General features: G+C 53.8%; 1 protein-coding gene across 1 annotated transcript; it reads right to left on the reverse strand.

The window, feature by feature from the left end:
- Window positions 1–420: 420 nt before the first annotated feature.
- On the reverse strand, window positions 421–19,173 carry LOC135280584 (dual oxidase 2-like). The gene is given in 35 exon segments (XM_064388636.1): window positions 421–1,169; window positions 1,599–1,727; window positions 1,836–1,991; window positions 2,187–2,345; window positions 2,489–2,721; window positions 2,850–3,003; window positions 3,207–3,334; window positions 3,465–3,514; window positions 3,633–3,732; window positions 3,942–4,172; window positions 4,969–5,147; window positions 5,901–5,996; window positions 6,433–6,502; window positions 7,358–7,533; window positions 7,746–7,839; window positions 8,440–8,665; window positions 9,100–9,285; window positions 9,475–9,677; window positions 10,277–10,390; window positions 10,615–10,752; window positions 11,496–11,614; window positions 11,769–11,935; window positions 12,363–12,526; window positions 12,699–12,801; window positions 13,152–13,239; window positions 13,447–13,543; window positions 13,664–13,724; window positions 13,809–13,975; window positions 14,470–14,671; window positions 15,701–15,888; window positions 16,598–16,762; window positions 18,201–18,284; window positions 18,957–19,040; window positions 19,043–19,106; window positions 19,108–19,173. Coding segments are annotated over 35 exon segments (4,764 nt in total). The 3' UTR covers window positions 421–1,046.
- Between the last annotated feature and the right edge of the window lie 2,745 nt (window positions 19,174–21,918).

A 21,918-nucleotide genomic window follows, 5' to 3' on the forward strand; every position in this document is an offset into this window, starting at 1 on the left:
TGCTCTCTGTAGCCTAGGGGGCTCTTCACCATCCTGAGGGCTGGAATTATTCCCACAGCTCAGCTGGCTGGGCTCCTTGTGTGATCTGCTCCTTCAGCAGGTCTTGCTGGGGGTGGTAGGGCTGGTGGACATAAGCAGTGGGGCTGTGCCTGTAATCCCCCACTCCCAACTCCATGTTTGTCATCAGTGCAGGGGAAACTCTCTCCAACTTAGCCCATTTTCCAGTGGGCTGGAGTTAATGCTCTGTGCCAGGAGCAGGGCCAGCCCTATGCCACAAGTATTGCAAGTCCCCAGGTGACCAAGACCCAATTACAGGAGGCAAGAAAGTATTTTAAGACTTCAGTCAGCTTTATTTGAGCTCAACCACAGCTTGCAAAAGTAGCAGTGATGCAAAGCCAGGCATTACTTAAACAAGTACAACTGATTCCTGATCAAAGGATGACACTGCTAGAAGAAGCTAATGAAAACACAACTAAGGCCTTATGCAAACCCAGGGAAGGCTCAGAGATTTTACAAGCAGGCACTGAAGAGTTTGTGAGGAGAGCTGTTTCAAGAAGAGGGATAGCAGGGAGCTTGCTGGCTCCCCACCCCATCTGCTCACCACGTGGGTCTTGGAACAAAGTGCTGTGAATTCAGGCTGTGCAGGCACCAAGCTGCTCCCCAAAGCTGGTCAGAGACACTCCCTGAGCCCCCCAGCACAGCAGAAGCTCTGTGCTGTCTGATGAAGGAGGCAGAACTGGGTTTAACTCCAACAGTGGGTTTTCTGGATTGGGACACACCAGCATGACCCTGGGCTGCAGGGATGTGTGGATGGCAGCAGGGCTCAGGGGCTCACACTGGGGCCATGTAGGGCAGTGCTGGCATGGCAAGGCTTTACCAGCACACAGCTGTCTGCTCTGTGGGTCTCAGTATCCCTGCACTCAGCTGTGGATGGCTTTCACCAGGGGAGAGTGCTGGGTGGGAGCCTGGCTGCTGGAAGCGTTGCTGCTAGGTGCTGGAGTGAGAAAATGCAGCTGCACCCAGAGCTGGAACAGTGTGGGGTAGGGTCAGAAATTCTCGTAGTGATGTGCAAAGTAGGTCTGGTCCCTCTTGTTCATCTGCCGGCAAGCCTGCTCCACGCTCTTCGTCATCCCGGGCGGGCCACAGCTGAACACCCCAATCTTGTGCACCTGGGGAAGGAGGGAGCCAGAGGGGTCAGGCTGCAGCACAGTTCCCCCCACAGTGCAGCCCCCCTTGCTCTCTGACAGCTTGGGGCATGGCTGCTGGCTGAGCAGTCTGTCTCAGCCTCCAGAGGCTTTTGGGGAGGTTGTCACGTTCCCATGGAGCTGCCAGGGCCATGGAGGAAGGATGGGAACTCCCCAGCTCAGGTCAGGTTGCAGCCAGGGTCCTGCAGTAGCAGGGAGTGTTTGGTTGGTGTGGGGCATTGCTGACTCCTGCAGCTCAGCCTGACTCCAGAGGGAAAACAAGATTCATTCCCCTTCCACTCTGTTCTTGGTGCAGATGCCACTGAGGTCTCCAGGCCCGTGGGCACAGGCTGGGACCAGTCCTCCACAATGGCCAGTGGCTGCACCTCCTGCTGTCCCCAGCCCGACACTGACCTCAGGGTGCACCTCCTGCAGCGAGCTGAAAAAGGGCACGAAGGGAGGGCGCCCAAAGTGCGTGATGGAGCGCAGCCCCGTGAACAGGCTCTTGTTCAGCACCTTCTGGAAGTGCCGCTCACAGATGTACTGAAAGAGAGATTGGTGCACGTCAGACGGCCCAGCACGGCCCAGCACGGCCCTGCAGAGCCTGGCATGGCACGGCTGGCATCCTCCCCCTTGGATGCCCAGGCTCACCAGCATGGTGGTGCGCAGATCGAACTTCTCGGCCAGCTGAGTGATGTAGATGTGCACAGAGACCAAGCCGTTCTTGTCGGATTCTTCCACCTCCCGGATGATGTCCGTCAGCCACTCGAACTGCCGCTGCGTGCGCGTCACCCAGATGAAGTAGATCTGTGGCACATTGGAATGAGGCCCAGAGTGGGGCCAGCATCCTTATGAATCTCTACAGACTCCACAGAGGATTTTAGCCCCAAAGACACCACCAGCAGCAGGAGGCATTTCAGAATCACAGAATCAATTAGGTTGGAATAGATCTCTGAGATCGAGTCCAGCCTCTCAGGGGTCTTGTCTTTCAGACACTCTTACCTTCTTACACAGCAGCTTGGAGTTTATGGATGACTTGAAGACCAGGTCCTTGAGAATGGATGCGAAGGGAGTCACCCCGATGCCTCCTCCCACCAACACCGACACCTCAAACTTGTTCCACTCCTGGTGGCCCTCCCCAAAGGGCCCGTCCAGGTAGAGCTGGAAGGGAGTCAGCTGTTAGCAGAAATCTCTGCTTGCCCAGGTCTTGGAAGCCCCCAGGGCTGCAGAAGTGCCTCAGGCTTGCACAACCCTTTGCTTTGGCCTCAGATGCGCCCCTGGGTGACACCCTGTGCGGGGCTCACCTTGGGCAGTGTGCCGAGGAGGGCCAGGTTCTTGGGCGAGTAGAGCTCCCGCAGGCGGGTGGTCCAGGGCCCCACGGCGCGGATGTGCAGGCTCAGCGTGTCGTCGTGCGGGGCCGAGGTCAGCGTGAAGGGGTGGTACTCCGTGGTGCCCAGCCCCACGCAGGCGATGCGCACCCACTGCCCAGACTTGTAGTCAAAGTCCTGCGGCCGCTGGAACTGCAGGTGGGTCACGCCTGGGGGGAGATGGGAGGGGGCTCCGTTAAGCTGGAGATGAGGAGTTGATGTTCCTGCATCACTGTGGCCCCTGATGCTCTTGTGGGGAGCCTGGGCTGGTGCTGTGTGGCCAGGGATGTTGTGGTACCTGAGGGCAGGAGCTCGGCTTTCACCACGCTGATCTCCACCTTCTTCCTGCTCAGGCTGTACAGCTTGTCTGCACTGTAGATGAGAGCTGGGATGATGAAGTAGATGTAGAAGCGGGGCTGCTGGATCAGTGCGTAGCTGCCGTGGATGATGACCTGGGCAGGGAGCAGAACCCTTTAGTGAGTCATCACCCCAGGGATGATTTGGGGGCAGCTCAACAGCAATGGGGAGCCAGCACTGGGGCTACCATCTCCCTTGGGACTACCCCGAGCTATTCCATCTCATCAGCTGCACTGACATCACCTACAGGCTTGCAGTGCACCAGCACCCTCCCTCCCTTCCAGCCCAAATCCTTTACCAGGATGTAGAGCAGCATGTAGAGGTGGTGAGTGATCCAAAAGCCCTGAAAGCTGACGCGCCGGAAGTGGCGTGTGGCAAACACGTACATCACAGCAAGGACCACGAGCAGCAGCACTCCTGTCATGCCTGTGAGAGGAAGAGTTGAGAGGCCCTGTGGGGGAGAACAGGGCAGCCCCACAGGGGGTCTGGCTGGATGGGGCAGAGGGCTGCCCATCCTGGACACAGGTGTGCAGGTCTGTCTGCTAGGTGTTCTCACCTGGAACAGTCTGGAAGAACCACCAGTAATACTTCTGTGGGAGCTGTGACCTGGAGAAGGACAAGAGATTGCACCATGGAGTGACCAGAATGAACTAGTGGTTTCCATTTTCACTTCTGTCCATGCCCAGGACACCCTTGTCTGGACTCTGCTGCAAATTCCACCTACCCATCATTGGTAAAGACAGTGGAGAAGAGGCAGGACAGCACACTGAGAGGTGTGACTGAGAAGATGTAGACATTCACTACGTGACCTGCAGTGTGGAGCACTGTAAGGGACAAAAACACGGAGAAAGAAGCATCACTTGATGCGGATGGAGATGTGTCAGACTCTGCTGATGTCCCCAGGCACCCAGGACTTTCTGTAGCGGAGGGCATCTCTGTCTCTGCAAGGTCCTTAAGCTTCTGCCTGGTCCTGCCATGGTGTGATGGGCTGGTCCTCTGCTGCTGGCTGGCAATCCCCCAGCAGCCCTCCTACCTGAGAAAATCAGGGCTGCCATGGCAATCCAGCGGTGGAAGTCGACGGCGGCGTCGAAGGGGATGTAGTGGTTGAGGAAGGTCTCCCGCAGGACGGTGATGAGGTTGCGGCACATGGTAAGCAGGATGTAGGAGTACATGAAGGAGATGGAGGCAGCTGAGCCCCGGGAGATGATGATCCCCACGAAGGTGGTCTGTGCAATTCCAGTGCTGGGGGATGCAAAGGCATAATCTGGGGAGAGAGAGCGGCGGGGGTGAGCGCTGAGGGCCATCACTTTTCCTGCAGCAAGGGGAAAGCCACCTGTGTGGCTCCACCAAAAACAGGACACCAGGGATGGGTTTGTGTGGGGAAAGGGGCACAATGACCCAGAACTGCTGGATGACAGAGTGTCCTTGGAGATCCAGGGAGGAGAATGTCCACCTGGAAATCTGCAACTTGGGACTGTGGCCTCAGATGGCGAATCCAATATAAGAGGTGTCCATAAACTGGAATGAGACCAGTGGAGACCACCAGGATGGGTGGGAGCTGGAGGACATCAGGGAGCTATGTCTATGTAAGGGAAAGGCTGAGGGAAATGGGCTTGTTCAGGCTGGAGGAGATGGGTCAGGGAAGCTGGCTGTCTGCAGCCATCTCATGGGTGCACAGAGGAAGTCTTTCTCAGGGATGCAAAGTGGAAGGATGTGAGGCAAGAGCATGAGTTTCACTATAGAAAACTCAGGTTTGAATTCTTGAAATTCTCCACAGGGAGGATGGTCAAAAACCAGCACAGGCCCAGCAAGGCGGTGGAATCACCCGCCTTGGAACTCTTCACACCTTCTCTAGACAAGGCCTCCAGCAGCCTCATTCAGCTTTGGAAAAAGGTTTTCTCTGAGCAGGGCGTTACACCAGACCCTTCCAGAGATCCATTCCAACCTTTGGGGACTCACGCCAAGGGAGGACTGACACGGTTGCCCAAATTTGCTGGGCAAGTCCCCACCATGCCCCAGGTGACCAGCACGGCCCCCGGCAGGGCAGGGTGGGCACTCACAGTAGGCTCTCTCGGCAAAGACGCCAGCGGTGACGGCGGAGAAGAGGATGACACAGACGATGTGGCGCCGGTAATTCTCCACAAAGCGCTTGAACTCCTGGATCTTCTGCTGGACTCTGTTCCTCTCGTACTTCTTCCGTTGTGCTTCCGTGTACAGGCGCAGCTGGTACTGGTTCACCCTGGCAAATACAGGAGTGCTGGTGTCACCGTGAGGGTTTCCTGGCAAGGAGTGGCTCAGCGCCCAGGTTTGGGTTTCCTTTTAAAGTACTCTTGCACATCAGTGGCAGGGGTGACCTGCAGTGCACACCATCTGAGGGTGATCTCAGGTCAGCCTGCTCTACAATGCCTTCAAAAGCTGGCAGCAAACGTGGAGGCAGTGACTCACAAATGAAACTGTAGATGAGAACTGTAAATTTCATAGTCATATTCAGCCATCAAAAAATTATCTGCAAAAGGGGAACTTCCTTAATTGGTGCAATTAAGGCAAACCAAGATATTCTTCCCATCAATAACAGCAGCTGAACTGCTTCCTTGAACAAATACTTGCTGCTGCCACAGCAGGAAGGACCAAATTGCCTGCTGCAGCTCTTGTAGGCAGCCCAGGTGAACCAGCAGCAGCCCAAGAAGCAGAGGAGCACAGGCAGGAACTGTCAGACAAGACCCTTCTCTAAAAGCCACTATGCCAATCTCTGGAGTTGGCCACTTCATCTGTTTGGAGTTTGTTTTTTTTGTTTTTGCAGAGGCACATGACCCAGACCCAGCCATGGCACTGTCCTGCCAAGATGGGATTTTTTCTGTAGCTCCTTGGTCAAGGAGTGCCTCCTTGGAGCAGTGACATTTGCCTGGAGGGCTACCAGTCTGACATGGAGGTGTGAGAAACAGCAAACAGGAGTAGCCCGAGCCCCAGAGGCACAGCTGGTGAGGGGACTCACTTTCTTCCTGGTCTCTTCCTCAGTTCCTGGCCTTTTCGCTCCATGTAGTGACTCACAGTGTCCAGATTTGGGTCTTTCTTCTCCTCTGAGATGGTCCTGTGAAAACAGAGCTATGTCTAGCCCGCAGTTCTATTTACTGGAAGTGCTTGCCGAAATTTTCCCCTTTTCTCCACTTCCCATCTCAGGCTCAGCTGGGAACATGTCCAGCTCTTTTCCGCAAGCCTGCCTGCATTAATTCCAATTGCACATGGTCTGGATTCACTCCAAGATAACCCCTCCATCTGAAGAGCAATGCAGGACCCCCCTCCACACAGAGGATGCAACAGGGCTCTGCAGGAGGCAATTCCTCCCTTCTGTGCCTGGGGAGGAGGAGAGCAGCCCCACTGCAGCATGCACCTCCCAGCCCTTCCCCAGCACTGGGAGCTCCAACATCTGCTGGGAGCATTTGTTGGAAAGCTTGGGGTGAAGGATAGATGTGAGCCAGGGCAGCAAGAGAAGGAATAGAACAGTGACACCGAGGAAGGGAGCTCACCCTTTTGGCTCGCTCTTTTTTATGAAGGAGACACAGTTGTGCAGATTTTGCTTGGAGACCTCAGGGATGCCTTTGAGGAGACAAAAGGACAAACAGCCACTCAGAAGATGCAAGACAAAGTTTAGGACTCTCCTGTGGGCAGGGAAAAACTCTGAAGTGATCCAAAAATGTCACACATGAAGGAACAGCTGATGCCCCATTACTGCAGCTGAGGTGGGGAGACTGATGGGCCAGTGTTGGAACTCAGGACGTCTTTTGGATTGTCTTGGATGGCACAAGTTTCTGGCAGGGGGTTCTGAAACTTTGGCATGCAGCCGAAGGTACTTGTGACTTTGATTTTGATTTATGGAGTAAATTACTACTTTTTTTGTGAAGAATTACAAGTCATAAAATTTTAAGTAGCATAATATTAGTTGTCACAGGGTGAAAAGTAGAATTTTGGGATTTTTAGAATGGGGGTTTGGAGACTTAAGATGGAGGAATTTGGATGTTCTTTGTTTTGTTTTTTACTTCTCTTTTTTTGGTGGTGATGGTGGCATTTTTAGATTGGTTTAGAGTACAAGTAGACAGTCTAACATAGGTGATAGGTATTGGAAAATAATTGAAAATAAAGTACATGTAGTTTTTAGTATAAAAAGACAACACCAGCCCAGGGGTGGGGAGGGTGCCCTTGACAGACCTGCAGATCAGACCTCTGCTGGTCTGAGAGAAAATATTTTAGATAATAGATAATAAACAACCTTGTGAAGCAGAGCCAAAGAATTCCAACCCTTTCTTTGAACATCAAGCTGGGAAAAAGGGACTCTCAGAGTCATCCCGACAGCAAAGCCCCCAGGAGGGCAGGATTTGAGAGTTCCATGCTGGGTGGTGCCCCTTGCCTCCAGCCTTGCAGGACCTGGGCTGTCCCAGTGCTGGTGCCACTGACCTTTGACGCAGAGCTGGGTGAGCCGGAGCTCGCTGTCGTGGTCCCGCAGCATGTAATGGAAATTCTCCCATGTCAGCTCATCCCTGTCCTGAAACCCCGAGGCCCGGAACATGGACTCGGTCACCTGCTCTGCCTGTTCTCTGGACAGGCAGTTGTTGGAGATCTCAATGAAGGACCTGGAGGCAAGATGGGAACACCAGCTGAGGCTCTCAAATAGCACAGAGCAGAGTCCCAGACCAGTTTCATGGGAGAAATGGGCTCTTGGTTGCAAGTGTGGAGTCCATGGTGCACAGAAGCACAGAAACTGCTTGTGAAGACATGTCTACAAACATTGTGAAAACATGTCTACAAACATTGTGAGAACATTAGGAGAGAGGAGGGAGAGTACCTGAGCATCCTCAGAAACTCCTCCTTGGAGAGGAATCCATTCTCATCAATGTCATACATCCTGAACATCACCTTGGACTTCTCCTCTGGGGACCCTGGCGGGGAGAGGAAGAGGCAAAGTAAGAACAAGATCCTATTTTCATCAACAAAGATTATTTCATATGTTGGTTTTGAGTGTCTGGACCCTGCAGCAGTGGAGCCTCACCCTTCCACTTGACTTTCTCAAATACAAGGTGAAATATTGGGTAGACACACATTCTTTCTTGTGCATTATTTTTCAAAGTCAAAGTGTGCTTTTGCAGAGCAATGATTTTTCTGAGGGTTGTTTTGATTGAATCTGGCATTCAACACCTCCTCCTGTGAATCCACTGTTCAGTGGTCATTTAGGGAGGATCAGGTATCAGACACAGCTGCTATGACCTCCCAGGTACAGGATGCACAGGCCCTTCAGGAGAAAGGGCTGACATGTCTGTGGTGGTGGAAGACAGCTCCCCTCATGAACCATCTTCCAGAAAACACAATTACGTTGTCATGGCCCATAACCCAAGCTGAATCTGTCCTGAGTGAAGGAAATTTTAACCTGTAGCAGTGTCTACAGGTTGACCTGCTGTGTGAATCCTGTCCTCCACTCTGACAGAGCCTAGAAACAGGTCCAAGGGCAGCTGACAGGGGCATTAACCAGCTCCAGCTCCCACCTTTCATGAAGACCACCAAGATGTCCAGGAACTCCCGAAAGGAGATGTAGCCATTGCCATCCTTGTCAGCCAGGGAGAACATGGACTCCACGAACATGGAGTGCTCTTTGAGCCCCAGGGCTTCAGCAAACTCAGCCCTGCTCAGCTCACAGGTCAGAGACTCCTTTGCCTTCTGTGAAGATTCAAAGCTGAGCTCCCCAGCATCAGACCTGTTGATTTCCAGCACCTGCAGGTTGTGTCCCACAAAAAGAAACTCTGTGAGTGATGGCAGAGCTGTGAAACACCACAAGGCTGGTGTTTCCTTTCTGACCTATTGCACAAAGACTGGTGGCTCCCTGGCACAAAACTCATGGCAGATACCAAGGAGAATGTCCCGTGTCTTTCCCCTACACAATGTGACTTTTCACACTCCACGTGACTGACCACTCTGGAGACCTGTTACATCACCCAGTAGTCTCTTTGCCACTATAGACACTCGTATCACTGCAGGAGATCTCCCTTTGTCTTCTACAAAGGAAAATGTATTTCTTGGAAGTATTGGCAGCTTCCTTGTGTGGGGCTTACCAGCCCTTCCAGAAAGCACCAGCCCCAATGTTCATTGCTTAATCAATACAGAAATACCTTCCCCCACACATCAGGGCTTGCTACACCTCTACACACCTGAGCAAACAGGTGCCTGAAGAAGGTCTCTAGAATTTGTTTTCTCTGCTCCTGGGTGACTGCGCGTTTCATCAGGCTCTGCTCCTTCATCTCAGACAGATGCAGGTCAAATCTGCTCTCCTTCAAGTAGTCTCCTAGCTTCCCAACAAAGGTGCTCCTCTCGGCCTCCTCATTGAAGAGCAGCACCTGCAAAGGACCCACAGACTGGCTGTGATCACCAGAGGCTCAGCTCCATGGTTTTATTGGACCTGGTGGTTCTCAGGAGGCCACAACCTCCCCTCGAGGCCTTACAGTGCTCCCAGGGGTGCTGAGTGGTGCAGAGGACTGTGGAGGGTGCAGGGGAAGCTGTCATAACCCAGGCACCATGGCACTCACCAGGTCGTACTCCTTGGGGCTCTTCAGGAGCAGAGCTTTGTTCCCTCTGTTGTTGGAGAGGATCACCTCCACTCTTTGCTGGGCTTTCAGGTTGATGCTCCGGAGCACAGACCCTCTGCTGTCCAGCACTTTGAGCACTTTGTCAGCTTGGAACTGAATGTAGACAGGACAGTTGTCTGTCTTGGGCCCATGCCACTCCATGGCTGGTGGGAGAGAACACAGGACTCAGCTGGAAAGGTTCCTACTCATCTCAGAACCTCCTTCACTGAGAGGCAGTTTGGGAGTGATTTCATGACCAGGAAGGTCTCTTCTTAAAGAAGTAATGATGATCTCCTTGCTGCAGAGCTCAAGAACATGGACACAGGAGGAGTACAGACTATGGAGCAGGAAGGCAGGATTTTTCCAGTGTGCAGAGTGAGGAGATACTGTCCCTGTCCTGGAGCTACTGCTGCAATTGCTCTACACAGGTTTCCTTCAGGCAAGGTGTGGTCTGGGAGGATTGGAATTAGAGGGGCATAGGTGGGAAGGGACTCAGGTTGGAAGGGTATCTTGCCCAACCCCCTGCCCAAAGCAGGACCAGCCACAGGTCAGTCTGCTCAATGCTGTGTCTGGTCAGCTCTTGGACAGGATGGGCTACCAAGCTCTCTGGACTCCCTGTTCCACTGCTTGACTGTGTTTCTGGGGAAACAGTTCCTCCCTACATCCCATCTGGGTGCAAGCCCAGCCCAGCCCTGCCCCAGTGTGTGCCCTGGCTGCAGCAGCAGCAGCAGATGCCACCGCGGGGCTGGCAGTGCCACCTCACCGTGTATGGCCTCGCCGGACACCTCCCTGCGCACGCTGGTGCCCTGCTGCCTCTGCAGCTTCTGGAAATCTCTCTTGCGGAAAGCAGCAACAACCCAGGCAACCAACAGAGTCACTGGGGACACAAGGGAGAAGGGGGTATGAGAGATCACAGAGCTCCTTTCCCCTCTTGGCTCCCTCCTGGTGCCCAAGGACCCTGCCAGCTCAAGCACCTCAGCAGAGACCGGGACTCAGCAGCTCCAGCTGGGAGGTGCTTTGTCCGTGGGCACTCAGCCCCTTTCTCTGGTGCAGAGGTGGAAGAGGAGGAGGATGACAGGAAGAGGAAACAGAATGACAAACCCAGGGGCAGACAGCAGAGGACGACGATGATGATCCCGAAGCCTGCGCCGCTGCCTGCGAAGTAGTCCAGCACCACCATGGGCGTGCAGTTGGCCAGGTGCTGAGCTGTCAGCTGCTGGGGCTGGGGGCATGGGTCCCCTGCCAGGGGGAAACAGGCTGTGAGTGTCACTGACCTTGTACCCAGCTCACCTGCATCACCCCCAGGTGATTAAAATGTTGATGGGGGTCATGGCTGAGTGATGGGGTGCTTGATTTAAACTCCACATCTTGGGGACAGCCTTTGGGTTTGGGTTCAACTTTAGCCTGCCACAGCAAACCAAGCACAGAACTGGACTCAAGTGCTCTGGAGGTTCAGCATCATCACCTCTGCTGCTGGGATGGGCTGACCAAGAGGCACCTGGGCCACAGCAATCTGGGGCTCAGAGCCTACACTCATCTGGATGCTGCAAATCCAGGAAGTCCTCCTGGTGTGATTACAGGGAACGCACACCAAGGGAACAAAAGCACCTTGCAAGGTCTGGAACGTTGCCCAAATGTAATGCTTACAGTAAATGGGAAGATGTGGCAAGATTCCAAGAGGAAAAGGCATTTTGCCAAAAGTAATATGCATTTTCCCCTTGGGATCATGCCTGCCTGCACTATAGCCCTCTTTCGACATCTGCATCATGCATCAACGTCTTGCTCACAAGCATCCCTTGCATTTTTTCCTCATTTTTCTGGTTTTTCCTGGTCATAGCAGGTGTGAGGCTGAGAAACTCTAAACCTGATGTGTTCTCTGTGCCATTTATTCACCAGCTGTGTCACTGGGATGACTCTGTTTTCCTTGTTGCCTTGCAGGAGCCATTCCCTCCCTGAGCCCTCCCATTGCAGGGTGCACTCACCCTCTCTCCAAACGAACACGTGGGGCTGGAGGTCTGTGGATGTGGCAGAGGTGACAGAAGTCAGGACGCTGTGAAAGGTGGTGTTACGGATCTCCCTGATTTCCTCCTCTGTGAACAGCCTGAGGAAAAACGACATGGAGACAAATGGTTGCCCAAGGTGCCACTGACCAGCAGCAGGAGGGAACCGAGGAAGCTGCAGGATGCTTTTTCCTCCAGCTTTCATGTGTTACTGGGGTTTGCAGTGCAGCTCACAGACAGAGACAAAGCCATTACCCATTCTTGGTGTTTTCAAACCAAAACCTGTCACCATCACGCAGGCGCAGAAACTGTTCCAGGATGATGGCAGAGAAGAGGGAGCCATCATCCTCCAGCATGCCTCCAGGGAGCAGCTCCAGCCCAGCCACGTTGTTGCCATACAGGGCAGCGACCTCCTGCAGGACCTGTGAGAAACCCACCACACATCTGTGAGCACAGGGAATTCTGCCAGGGCATCACAAAGTGTTGGCAAGCCTTAGGAGGTGTGAGGAATGTGCATTTCCCAGGCATTGCACACATCTGTGGGCTGGGAGGATGCTGAGCCTCACACAGCCTCGGGCTCATGGCTTGAACTTGAGCAACTGAGCATCACTCCCAGGGCACCTCAGCTCTAGGAGGAGCAGAGTGCCTGGTGGCACGGGAGTGTAGCACTGGGGCAGGATGGTTTATTCATGCCATGAAATTACACAGTTACACCCCTGCAGGCATGAACATCAGCCAGGGCAGGACATGCACTGCTCTCCCTCTTCCTGCAGAATTCAGCTCCTGCCTGGAAGGTCCCATCACCCTTTGGCCCACACACATTCCTTGCCCAGATCTGTTCCCTGTTACCTGTGGCTCCAGGTGTGGGGCAAGGTTTGACCAGTTTTGGAGAGGTTTCAACCCAAAATGCTGCCGGACTTGGTTATAGGTCGGCAGGCCAAAGTCTCTCCCTCGCTGAATCCAGCTGGCCACGAGGTCAGTGCGGGAGTACTTCAGGGGCCCATACCAGTAATCTGTGGGTGGACAGGCTCCATGTGTCCTGTGGCTCTCTGCACCTCCACTAGAGAGGCTGAAGCGTGTGGTTGGGTGCTGATGAAGCAGGCAGTGGGACCTGCCTCCCCACCCTGCCCCCAGCACAGCCTCAGGAGAGGGGGTCCCCCTCCAAGGCACAGCTGCAGTACAGACCTTGGAGATCTTCCACCACAACGTTGTCCTCCCGCTCTGCTATCTGTGAGCTCATCCCCAGGAGGAGGTTGTCCACATCTTCTGCCTGCTGCAGCCCGGGGCTCTGACAGGCATGGGAAGAGCAAGTGATTCCTCTTGCACAGGGGAGGACAGAAAGTAGCCCCACAACCCCGAACTGGTGCCCCCAGGGGTGCAGGCTCATGGTGTAGGGGAATTGGGAACCTCTTCCAGGCTCATTTTCTCCACATCAGATCAGCCTCGAGGTCTGAGCCTGCCACAGCTGAAGGCTGGGATGCTGGATGGGGAGGATCCCTCACCCCTTGTCTGGCTGTCATGCTCTGCACCCAATTTCCCCTACACTCCCCTGTGGAGTGCCCCATAACACAGAGCAAGGGATGAAGCCCCTGGCCAGCCTGCCACATCCTCAGGACCCTGGTGTTCCCTCCCTGGTACCTCTCTGCTCCAGTAGCTGTTGCAGAGCCGCGCTGCTGGGAACGAGGCGCCGGAGGCAGACACGTTCTGGAACCGGCACTGGGTGTCTCTGGAGCAACAGAGAAGGACTGAGCCCACAGCCCTGAGCCAGGGCTGCCCGGAGCTGCCAGGGCTTGGCTGTCTCAGCCAAGGGCAGGACATGGGGAAGGGACACAGACCATCCCAACAAAGACCATTCCCAGTCACCAACCCGGTGTGGGCATCCCCTCCCTCGCACAGGCACTGCAGTCCCATGGTCCCACCAGGCTGCTCCTACCTCTTGTAAACCCCTGGAGGCACCATGGTGGCCAGGAACTGCCCCGCAGCTGCCACAAATTCAGGAGAGAGGCTGGGGTCCAGGTGCTGCTGGTAACCTGTGGGGCAGTAGCCAGGCTGGAGGGAAAAGAGGCCAAGCTCCCTCTTCCCCCCCACCCACCAGCTCCCCCAGTCCCCCTCCCCTGCTTCCAACACTGCATTGCCTGCCTCCCCCTCACCTCGGTACTCCGGGACCTGCGTGCCCAGCAGGGTTGGCAGCCACTCGTACAGAACAATGCTCTAGGGAACAGGGAAGCTGGGTCAGGGCCAGAACCATGCAAGATCTTGGGGGTCCCAGCAGAGCTGGGGGGTCGTGCCCCTCACCTGGAAAGTGGCGATGACCCTCTTGCGAGCGTGCTGGAAGAGATCCTCATCGGACCAGGCAGGGTGCTGCTGGGCCAGGGCTGTGGCCAGCTGGTTGTGGTAGCGAAACCAGGCGATGCTCTCAGCCTGCAGGAAGGGGCTCTCATTCCCCCAGGCACTCCCCAGGTCTGCAAGAGCCACCATGGCCATCAGTGGGGGATGTCACCACTGGGTCTAGCTTTGCCCATGGCTGGAGGAGCTCACCCAGCCCTGTGGATCCATCCCTTGTCACCCTTCCTTCCTCCCCAGGCAGACCAAGTGAGAAGTGAGCAAGTGAGAAGTGGGCAAGTGAGAAGGAGTACCAGGCCCCCAGCATGACCAAATACTGGGCAGGTGAGGAATGCAAAGCAAGCTGAGTGGGTTTGTACCAGCAGCAGAGTTGAGATCAGAGCTGGTCTTTGACATTGTCACCTGGGCATGTGGCCTCTGGAGTTTCTGGTGTGTCCTTGCTGGGGCTCAAATCTTGGGAAACTGTCTGCTCTCCCACAGCCCTCCTGATCCATATATCCTGCCTTCCTGCATCTTCTGCCCTTTCCCCCTTCCTGGGCTCCACGCTGGGCTCAGCTCCAGGGACCCCGTGCTCCCAATCAAGGATAAAAAACTATTGGAATGCCACCCTTACCGTAGATCCCTCGGGGACCACCCTGTCCCGTGGATGGATCCAGTGCCTTCCACATGGGAACCCTCCCGTCCGTCTGCCTGGGGAGGCTCCTGGTGGGCCCTGATGCCAGCTGTCCCCCCAGGAAGCTCCTCAGGGCATCGCTCCAGGAGTGTGAGGGGCCGTAGATGGAGCTGCCATCCAGCCAGCCCGTCATCGCGTTGGTCTAGGGCAGGCACAGGGAAGAGGCATTAACAGGTGCCAGGGTTTCACTGGAAAGGTGTAAAAATGAGGTCTGGAAGGCCTCAGTCTGCCTCTTTTGCTCTTGCAGAGCAGTCTGTTTTAATCCCATTTTAATAAGAGCTCTCAGGAAGCAAATAAATACACAGACAATCTCTTTAGGAATTAGCGCCAAGTAGAGGAAAAGACCAGGTACAAGCTTTTCAAAAGTACATTTGGGATTGGTTTTCCCCCGATTATTTTGACTATGCCCAGAAGCAGACATCTGTGAGTCCATATGTAGGCTGGAAGGGGACTAAACCCATCTCTGGGGAAACTGGGAACACCAGAGCTGTCCCCTCTGATCCCACAGCAGGAAGTCCCACTGTCCTGGCAGCATGTTGAGTATCTCCCCTGACAAATGTTTGCATGGAAACATGACTTTTAATCTGAAAACATGCTGGAGTTTCCAATTTTTTAAGCTTTTAAATGTTGACAAAAGCATCACTTGCTAAACTAATCTCCAGGGTTTGTCACATGAAAGGTTCAGGGGGGGATATTTCACTTTGGTGATTTTGGCTGGGAAGATCTCTAGCATGAAAGAAATCTGGGGAACACAAGCAGAACAGCAAAATCCAGAGAAACTGGGGGAAAACCTGGATTTATTTTCCAAAATGACTGAAATTCGGGGAAGCACCCCAACATTCTGTCAATGCCAGCTCAGCTTTGTGATACATTATTAAAGACAGGACTTGGTGCCTAAAAGAACGTGCAATTATTAACTGACCTAATTACCTTTTCTTCATTCAGGAAATGCTTTGACCCTGGGCACTCACTAGCATTGCTCAATGTGAAACCTGCAAGTTGACTTTGGGTTCATTTAGTTGGTCCAAACGCTTGAGAGATGTGTCTTTTTAAGGACATAGTAGCACTCTCATTTTATTTTTAAATTTTTAAAAATTATCTTGGGTGCTACTGACCCTGATGGTGGGCGAAGAAGAATTTGGACGAAAGGCAAAGAGGAAAGCACACCCACCTGTTCCCGGGGGTTGTTGGGGCTCTGTCCTGTCTCTGCTGCCCAGCGGACGCGCTGGAAGGGCAGGACCACATCTCCAGTGCCAGCAGGGTCAAACACGGGGTCGCCAGGGGGGATGTGGATGTTGAGGAACTCAGCAGGGCAGCCGGGTTTCTCTGTCTCCAGGATGTCCAAGAGCACGTGGAAACCTGACAGACACCAAAGCGTGGTCAGCAGCTGCCAGGAGTGCTGCCAGCACCTGGAGCAGGACACCATGGGCAGGCTGAGGGACCACCATGTGCAGCAAGGGTGACCCAGGCCAGGCTGAACAGGGCTGGAAGAAACCTGTGGAGCAAGATGACCATTGAGATCCCTTCCAACCCAAACATTCTGGGATTCTATGATTTCCCAGAGGCAGACATCCCCAGGCCAGGCTGAACAGGGCTGGAAGAAACCTGTGGAGCAAGATGACCATTGAGATCCCTTCCAACCCAAACATTCTGGGATTCTATGATTTCCCAGAGGCAGACATCTCCAGGCTTGGAGACCCAAGACCCCACTGAGCCCCTGGGAGACTGAGAAAACTGCTCCAAGCTGCAGCAGTTTAGCCCAGCACGGCTCTTATCGCATCTGTCCCGTGTTTTCGCCGTGGGGCAACTCCACTGCTAAAAGAAATGAGGAAGTTCCCAACTGACAAATATCAGCACTTGGGTCAACTGGCAAAGGTCACCAAAAACCCACACGGGCTCTCCTAGCCAGACAGTGCTGTGGTGACCCCATACCCGAGCTTTGTGGGTCTGATACCCCACGCGGGCTGGGTGAGGAGCGCTGCGATGCCTGGCCTTGGGCGCGTGAGAAACCAACAATTTTCAGCCCAAACCACCATCTTTGCAGCCGGGGAAGGGCCCTGGGTCTTACCGAAGAAGACAGCCAGCACGGTGGTGTTCCTGCGGGAGGGCAGCCCCGAGGGTCCCCGTGCCAGCGCGCGGCTCAGCCGGCGGGCGTTGGGCACGTGCGGCTCCTGCAGCGCCTGGTACACCCCGTCTGCATAGCTGGCGGGCAGGAGACGCAGCAGCCTGGCTCCTGCAGCACCAAAAAACAGGGGGTTTTGGTTCACCTGGGTTCTGCGCTGCCCTGTGGGAGGCACAGCCGTATGTGGATGTGTGTTCAGGTCCCAGAAGACAGCGGGAGCATAGCACGGGTTCTCAGAGTGGCCAAGAACATGCAAGCTTTGTTGGCGTTGCCCAAAACTTCCTGCAGCACTGGAATCAGTGCTCTCAAAGCCAGGAGGGATCCTCCTCTCTTCCAGTCGTCCTTCTCTTGTCCGTGTGATCCCTGCTGCCTCCTGGAGGTCTGGGATGGTGCTCAGAGGGTAACTGGAGCGATGCTGAGCTGTCCCTTGTTGACTGTATAATCCTACACAAGCGTGGTGCTTTCCAGCACCACAGGGAATGGGAGAGGGAACAGCCACAGAGGCAGCGAGACAAGTGTGAAGATGAGAGAGAAACACCCTGATTTGACATGCACTGCTGGTCCCAAAACTGAAAAGCCCAGAGGCAGGAGGTCACTTCTCACTGATTTTAAAAGGCTTGTCTCCAGTGTGGTGGGCTCCATTTACTGGAGCTCCCCAGAACTGGGGGAAATCCTGAATTCCTACCTTAGTTTGTGGCTTAGTTTCCAAAAGCTAAGGTCTGATCTGTCTGCTCTAGAAGAGGAAGACCTGGTCTGTCAGGGCTGGTTTTTCCTGTCAGGCTTTGATGTAACTAAAGGCTGGTGACACACATGTCATGTGGGAGAGCCATTTGGACTCCAAGCTGTGGCAGTGTGTCACCAGAGCAGTGACCAACCTGCCAGAAATGAGGGTTCAGAATCTTCAGTGTTTTCAATAAGATCCTGCCTGATCTGTCCTGGTCCCTGGCTCAGGGACATCCAGAGCTGAGCATGTGGGCTGGCTGTAGGCATGAGGAAACAGCTCACCAGTGGCACAGGGAAATCCCAAATGCCTCTCCCAGTACCAACCAGTACATGGTATCACCTCTCTGCAGGTCAGAAAATCAAAAGGTTCAGCATGCCTAGACCATGAACTCTTCTGCCTTGTGTTGAATCCTTGTTGAACTGCATGTTGATTTTGGCTAAAGATGGGGGTTTTTTTGAAGCTCTGGGATCCCTGACCATCACAGAAATACCTGCTGAAAAGAGCTGAGTCTATTCTGAGATATCTCACAAAGGCCCAGCTTTGCTCTGGGACTGACCCAAGCCCAGTGTGAGCTGCAGACTGTGCCTGGGCAGCAGCACAATGTGGCAATGCCCAGACAGGGGCAGTCTGCCCCTCCCTGCTGCTCTGACAGGGCTCTCAGGTGCATCTGAGCCACTGATGGCCATGGGAGCTGGCATGGTCTGCTGACCTGCCTGGTTCAGGCTCAGCTCACAAAGGTTCCTGTCTCAAAGCCACAGGGCAGGCCAGGTGGCCGAGGGGCAGCTGACCTTGGCCCATCCCAGCATTCCCACGCCTGGCACTCACCCACGGAGCCCTGGCTGTGGTGCAGCAGGTTGTTGTACCAGCCATCATAGCGCTGCACCTCCCAGGAGATGCTCTCCTGGGCTCCTGCAAGAGACAAAAAAACCCCATGCAACGAGCATCACCACGAGAGAATTATATTTATGTTGTGATTTTTTCCCCATATGCTTTCTGAAACTTCCCAATTATGCAGGTTTTCAGGTAAGTATTGCACTCCTTTTGAGGGACAATAGCTAAAATTAAAAACTCACACATGATCCTGATGTGCCCAGATCAATTTGTGGCCCCCACCAGTCTAATCCCAAAAGGCATTCATTTTCTCCTTCTGGATCAGAAACCTCTCCTTACTTCTGACTCCTACAATGTCCACGTGAGCCAAGGAAACACTTGGTGCTTTTGTATCAGCATCAGCCTTGTTTCCTTCATGTTAATTTTTATTACTTTTACTTTTTGTTTTGCTATACTAGCAAAGACTTCCCGCTCCAGCTTACAAGCTGTGTACTCAGCTGCCATAGGGCAGCCTCCGCCTGCACTTTGCTCCAATTTTTTCTTATCTCCTCACAAACTGCATCATAGAATCATGGAATTTTTGTTGGAAGGGACCATAAACACCACCTGGTTCCTTTCACCCTGCTGTGGGCACTTCCACAAGAACAGGGTTCTCTGATATGACATCCTGTGGGTCAGGGGAAACTCCCCTGAGGGGCATCCACTACCCAGGATCTCCCCTGGGGTTCCCCTCCCCAAAATCACACTTACTCCCCAAGGTCCACGTTCCCACCAGAGCCACAACCAGACTCAGCATCGCTGCTGCAGGGTCCATTGGCCACTGGGTCTTTGAAGCAGCGACCTGCAAATGGAGAGGAGGGGGAGGGAGCTGCAGGTGGGCTCTTCCCAGAGGTGGAAACGTGGGAAGACCAAACCTCAGCTCCTCTTTGTGGGTTCTGCTGCTGCTGTAAAACCTCACTGCTGCCATCATCCATCAGCAGTGCCTGCTAATTTGGGCTCTGGGAAGCTGGCAGGAGTCCTGTGAGACCCCACCACCTTGGGAAGGCTCTGCTGGGGTGTGCCAGCTGGCCTGGGAACACCTTTCTGCTGGAGCAGGAGCAGTGGCCCTGCCTTGCGCTGTCCCAGTTCAGACTCACAGCTCATCATCTGGTTGTGTCTGCTCCATTACAGAGAGCCCTTCATTACAGAAACAGGCACATCTCAGCTGGAAATTTTTCCTGCATTGACCCATGCAAGCAAATCCAGCCGTGAACATGATGGAAGAGCCTTAGCACACAGTCAGGCATCCCAAAGTGTGTGAGTACTGCAGACAGGACAACTTGATCCCCTCTGAGCTATCCTGATGGCCATCCCTCCTGACCAGCCTTCCTCATGGTGCTTTACCACCTCCCTTCCACAAAAACCCTGGATCCAGAGCAGCTTTCACCACTGGGAACTCAACATTTAAAATCCCAGGCAACACCTGGCAGAAGAGAGGGATTCCCAGTTCTGAACTGTGAAGTGACTCAGAGTCACAAATGTGACAATTCCACTTACCACTGGCTTTCCATGCACAGAAATGCCAAACCTGAATTTAACTCCAAGACAGGGTTTTCCACTAAATATGGCTCTTTGTCCCTGGTTCAGTGTGTGTCCAAAGATCAGCACTATTTCAGAAGAGCTGTGCTGCCAAGAGATGCAGCAGCACACAGGTTTCAGCTTTTCCTACACCACTCTGTCACATCCAAATTGATATTTTTAATTTTTTTTCATTATTTTAATTAAAATTTAAATAAAATCTTGTTTTGGAAAGGCTTACACATTGCCAGCAGCTCAATAGGTTTTATATTTGATTTACTGAGAATTGCAGTGGGGATTTTTCACCTATAACTCCCAGTGGTGCAAACATGAGTTCATGTTGAGCTCTCTGCTTGGAAAACAAAATGGTCTGAGGCTTAAATATTATCATTTGCACTCACATTGATTACATTCATCAATTTAAACACTCATCTCCAGGCTGTGAGCAGAGCCTGTAACCTGTGGTCAGTCCTTCTGCCAGAGATTCCTGTACTTTTGGTTTTTTGCATTAGAAAATAAGTTGTGTCCTAAGAAGTGACATTTCCACGTTCATTGACCATCACAACAGCTCTTCCATTCCTTCCACCCCCACAGCTGAACATGGTCTGGGGGATGTGGGATTTATTTTGTGCAGCTGGTGGGAGCCAGAGGCTCTGTGAGCCCCCTTCTGTGCAAAGAACATGAAAGTTTGGCTAATGGTGACACAAGGGGGTGGCTGTGGTCTCGCCAGGGGTGGCAGAGTGCTGTCCCCATGGCCACAGGGACTCTCCTGGCCGAAAGCTGTCCCTGGTGGAGCAGCCCCTCCTGAGCAGGGCAGCAGCTGCTGCTGGTGCAGAGCGGTGCACACAGCTCTGGGCTCTGGAAAGGGAGATCCCAGAGCCACAGCTGGATTCATCTCCTGACAAAATGTACCAACCCCCATCCAGAGCCAGGCCTGAAGGTGCCACAGAAGTGGCTCAGGAGACACAGAGAGAGCCAAGGCTCAAAGCACATCACCACAGCCACAGCACAGATCACTTCCCCTTTCCCCCTGGGTATTCTCATAGGGTTCCAGCAGAGCAAGTGTTTTAAAATTCCTTCTATCACCGAGCACACCTCCCTTTTCCTCAGCCATGGGAATTACTCTTGTCCCAAGCCGTGAGATGACACACCAGTTCTCATGAACCCTTTATCTCCTTACGCCCAGGAATTAAAATCTAATTATTGCCCTATCAATCCAAGACTCTGGAGGTTTTCCAGCCTGGATCATGGCCAGTGTGGTAGAGTAACAGTGATCATCTCACAGACTGACCTTGGAAGCCTATGGTGCAGCTTGCTGAGGGAAAGCTTGGCAAATTTGGATTATTTCCACAGCCTTGTCAAGCTTTCCAGGAATATTGTGATGATGAGCCCTTCAGACTCTGTGATTCCAGAGATTCCCTGTGCCACCTTTGGAAACTCCCTCCCCCCCTCTGCATCTAGTGAAATTAAACTTGTCAGCCTTGTCTTCTCCCATCAGAGAGGATCCCTGTGTCCTGTCAGAGCCTGGAGTTTCACACCCCTCCAAAAACTGTATGTCAGATAGTGCAAACACAGCTTTCCACAGAGCAAGGATCTCCTGTTCCACCTGATCCCAGCAGACTTTAAAGATTTAACTTTAGGCTCCCCTAAAGTTAGGGCTTCATCCTCCAAGAGTCTCCCGGGCTCTCCCCAGAGCCACAGGTCCCCTGGGATTGTGGAACACACCAGCATCCTGAGAGAGCATCAGCCCCATGGCAGAACCTCGGTGTGCTGACCCAGAGGACAGCAGATCCGAGGCATTCCACAGCCTGATCCCTGTGGTCCCTGTGAGCCGCAGCTGATTCCTATCTCTTCCCAGTGCTGCTGGGACACACCTGGGGGCTGCCACCTTCCCCCACACCCAGTCAGACCCGGGATTTCAGAACGGGCTGCATGTCCCCAGCCTCGGATCCCAGAGTGCCCTGGAGGTGTGCACGCCCCCGGGACAACCTGCACACCAGCGGTGTCCCCAGCTCCCCTGGGGCCCGGAGCACGGCAGGGACTCTGTCCCCCGCAGGGACGTGAGGGGTCTCTGCCTGTGCCCGCCGTGTCCTGTCCCCACGCGGGGACACGCTGTGCCCCGTGCCTTCTGCCTCAGCGCCGGGATGGATGAGCG

The sequence above is a fragment of the Passer domesticus genome, chromosome 14 (genome assembly GCF_036417665.1).
Source record: "Passer domesticus isolate bPasDom1 chromosome 14, bPasDom1.hap1, whole genome shotgun sequence".
Classification (NCBI taxonomy): Eukaryota; Metazoa; Chordata; class Aves; order Passeriformes; family Passeridae; genus Passer; species Passer domesticus.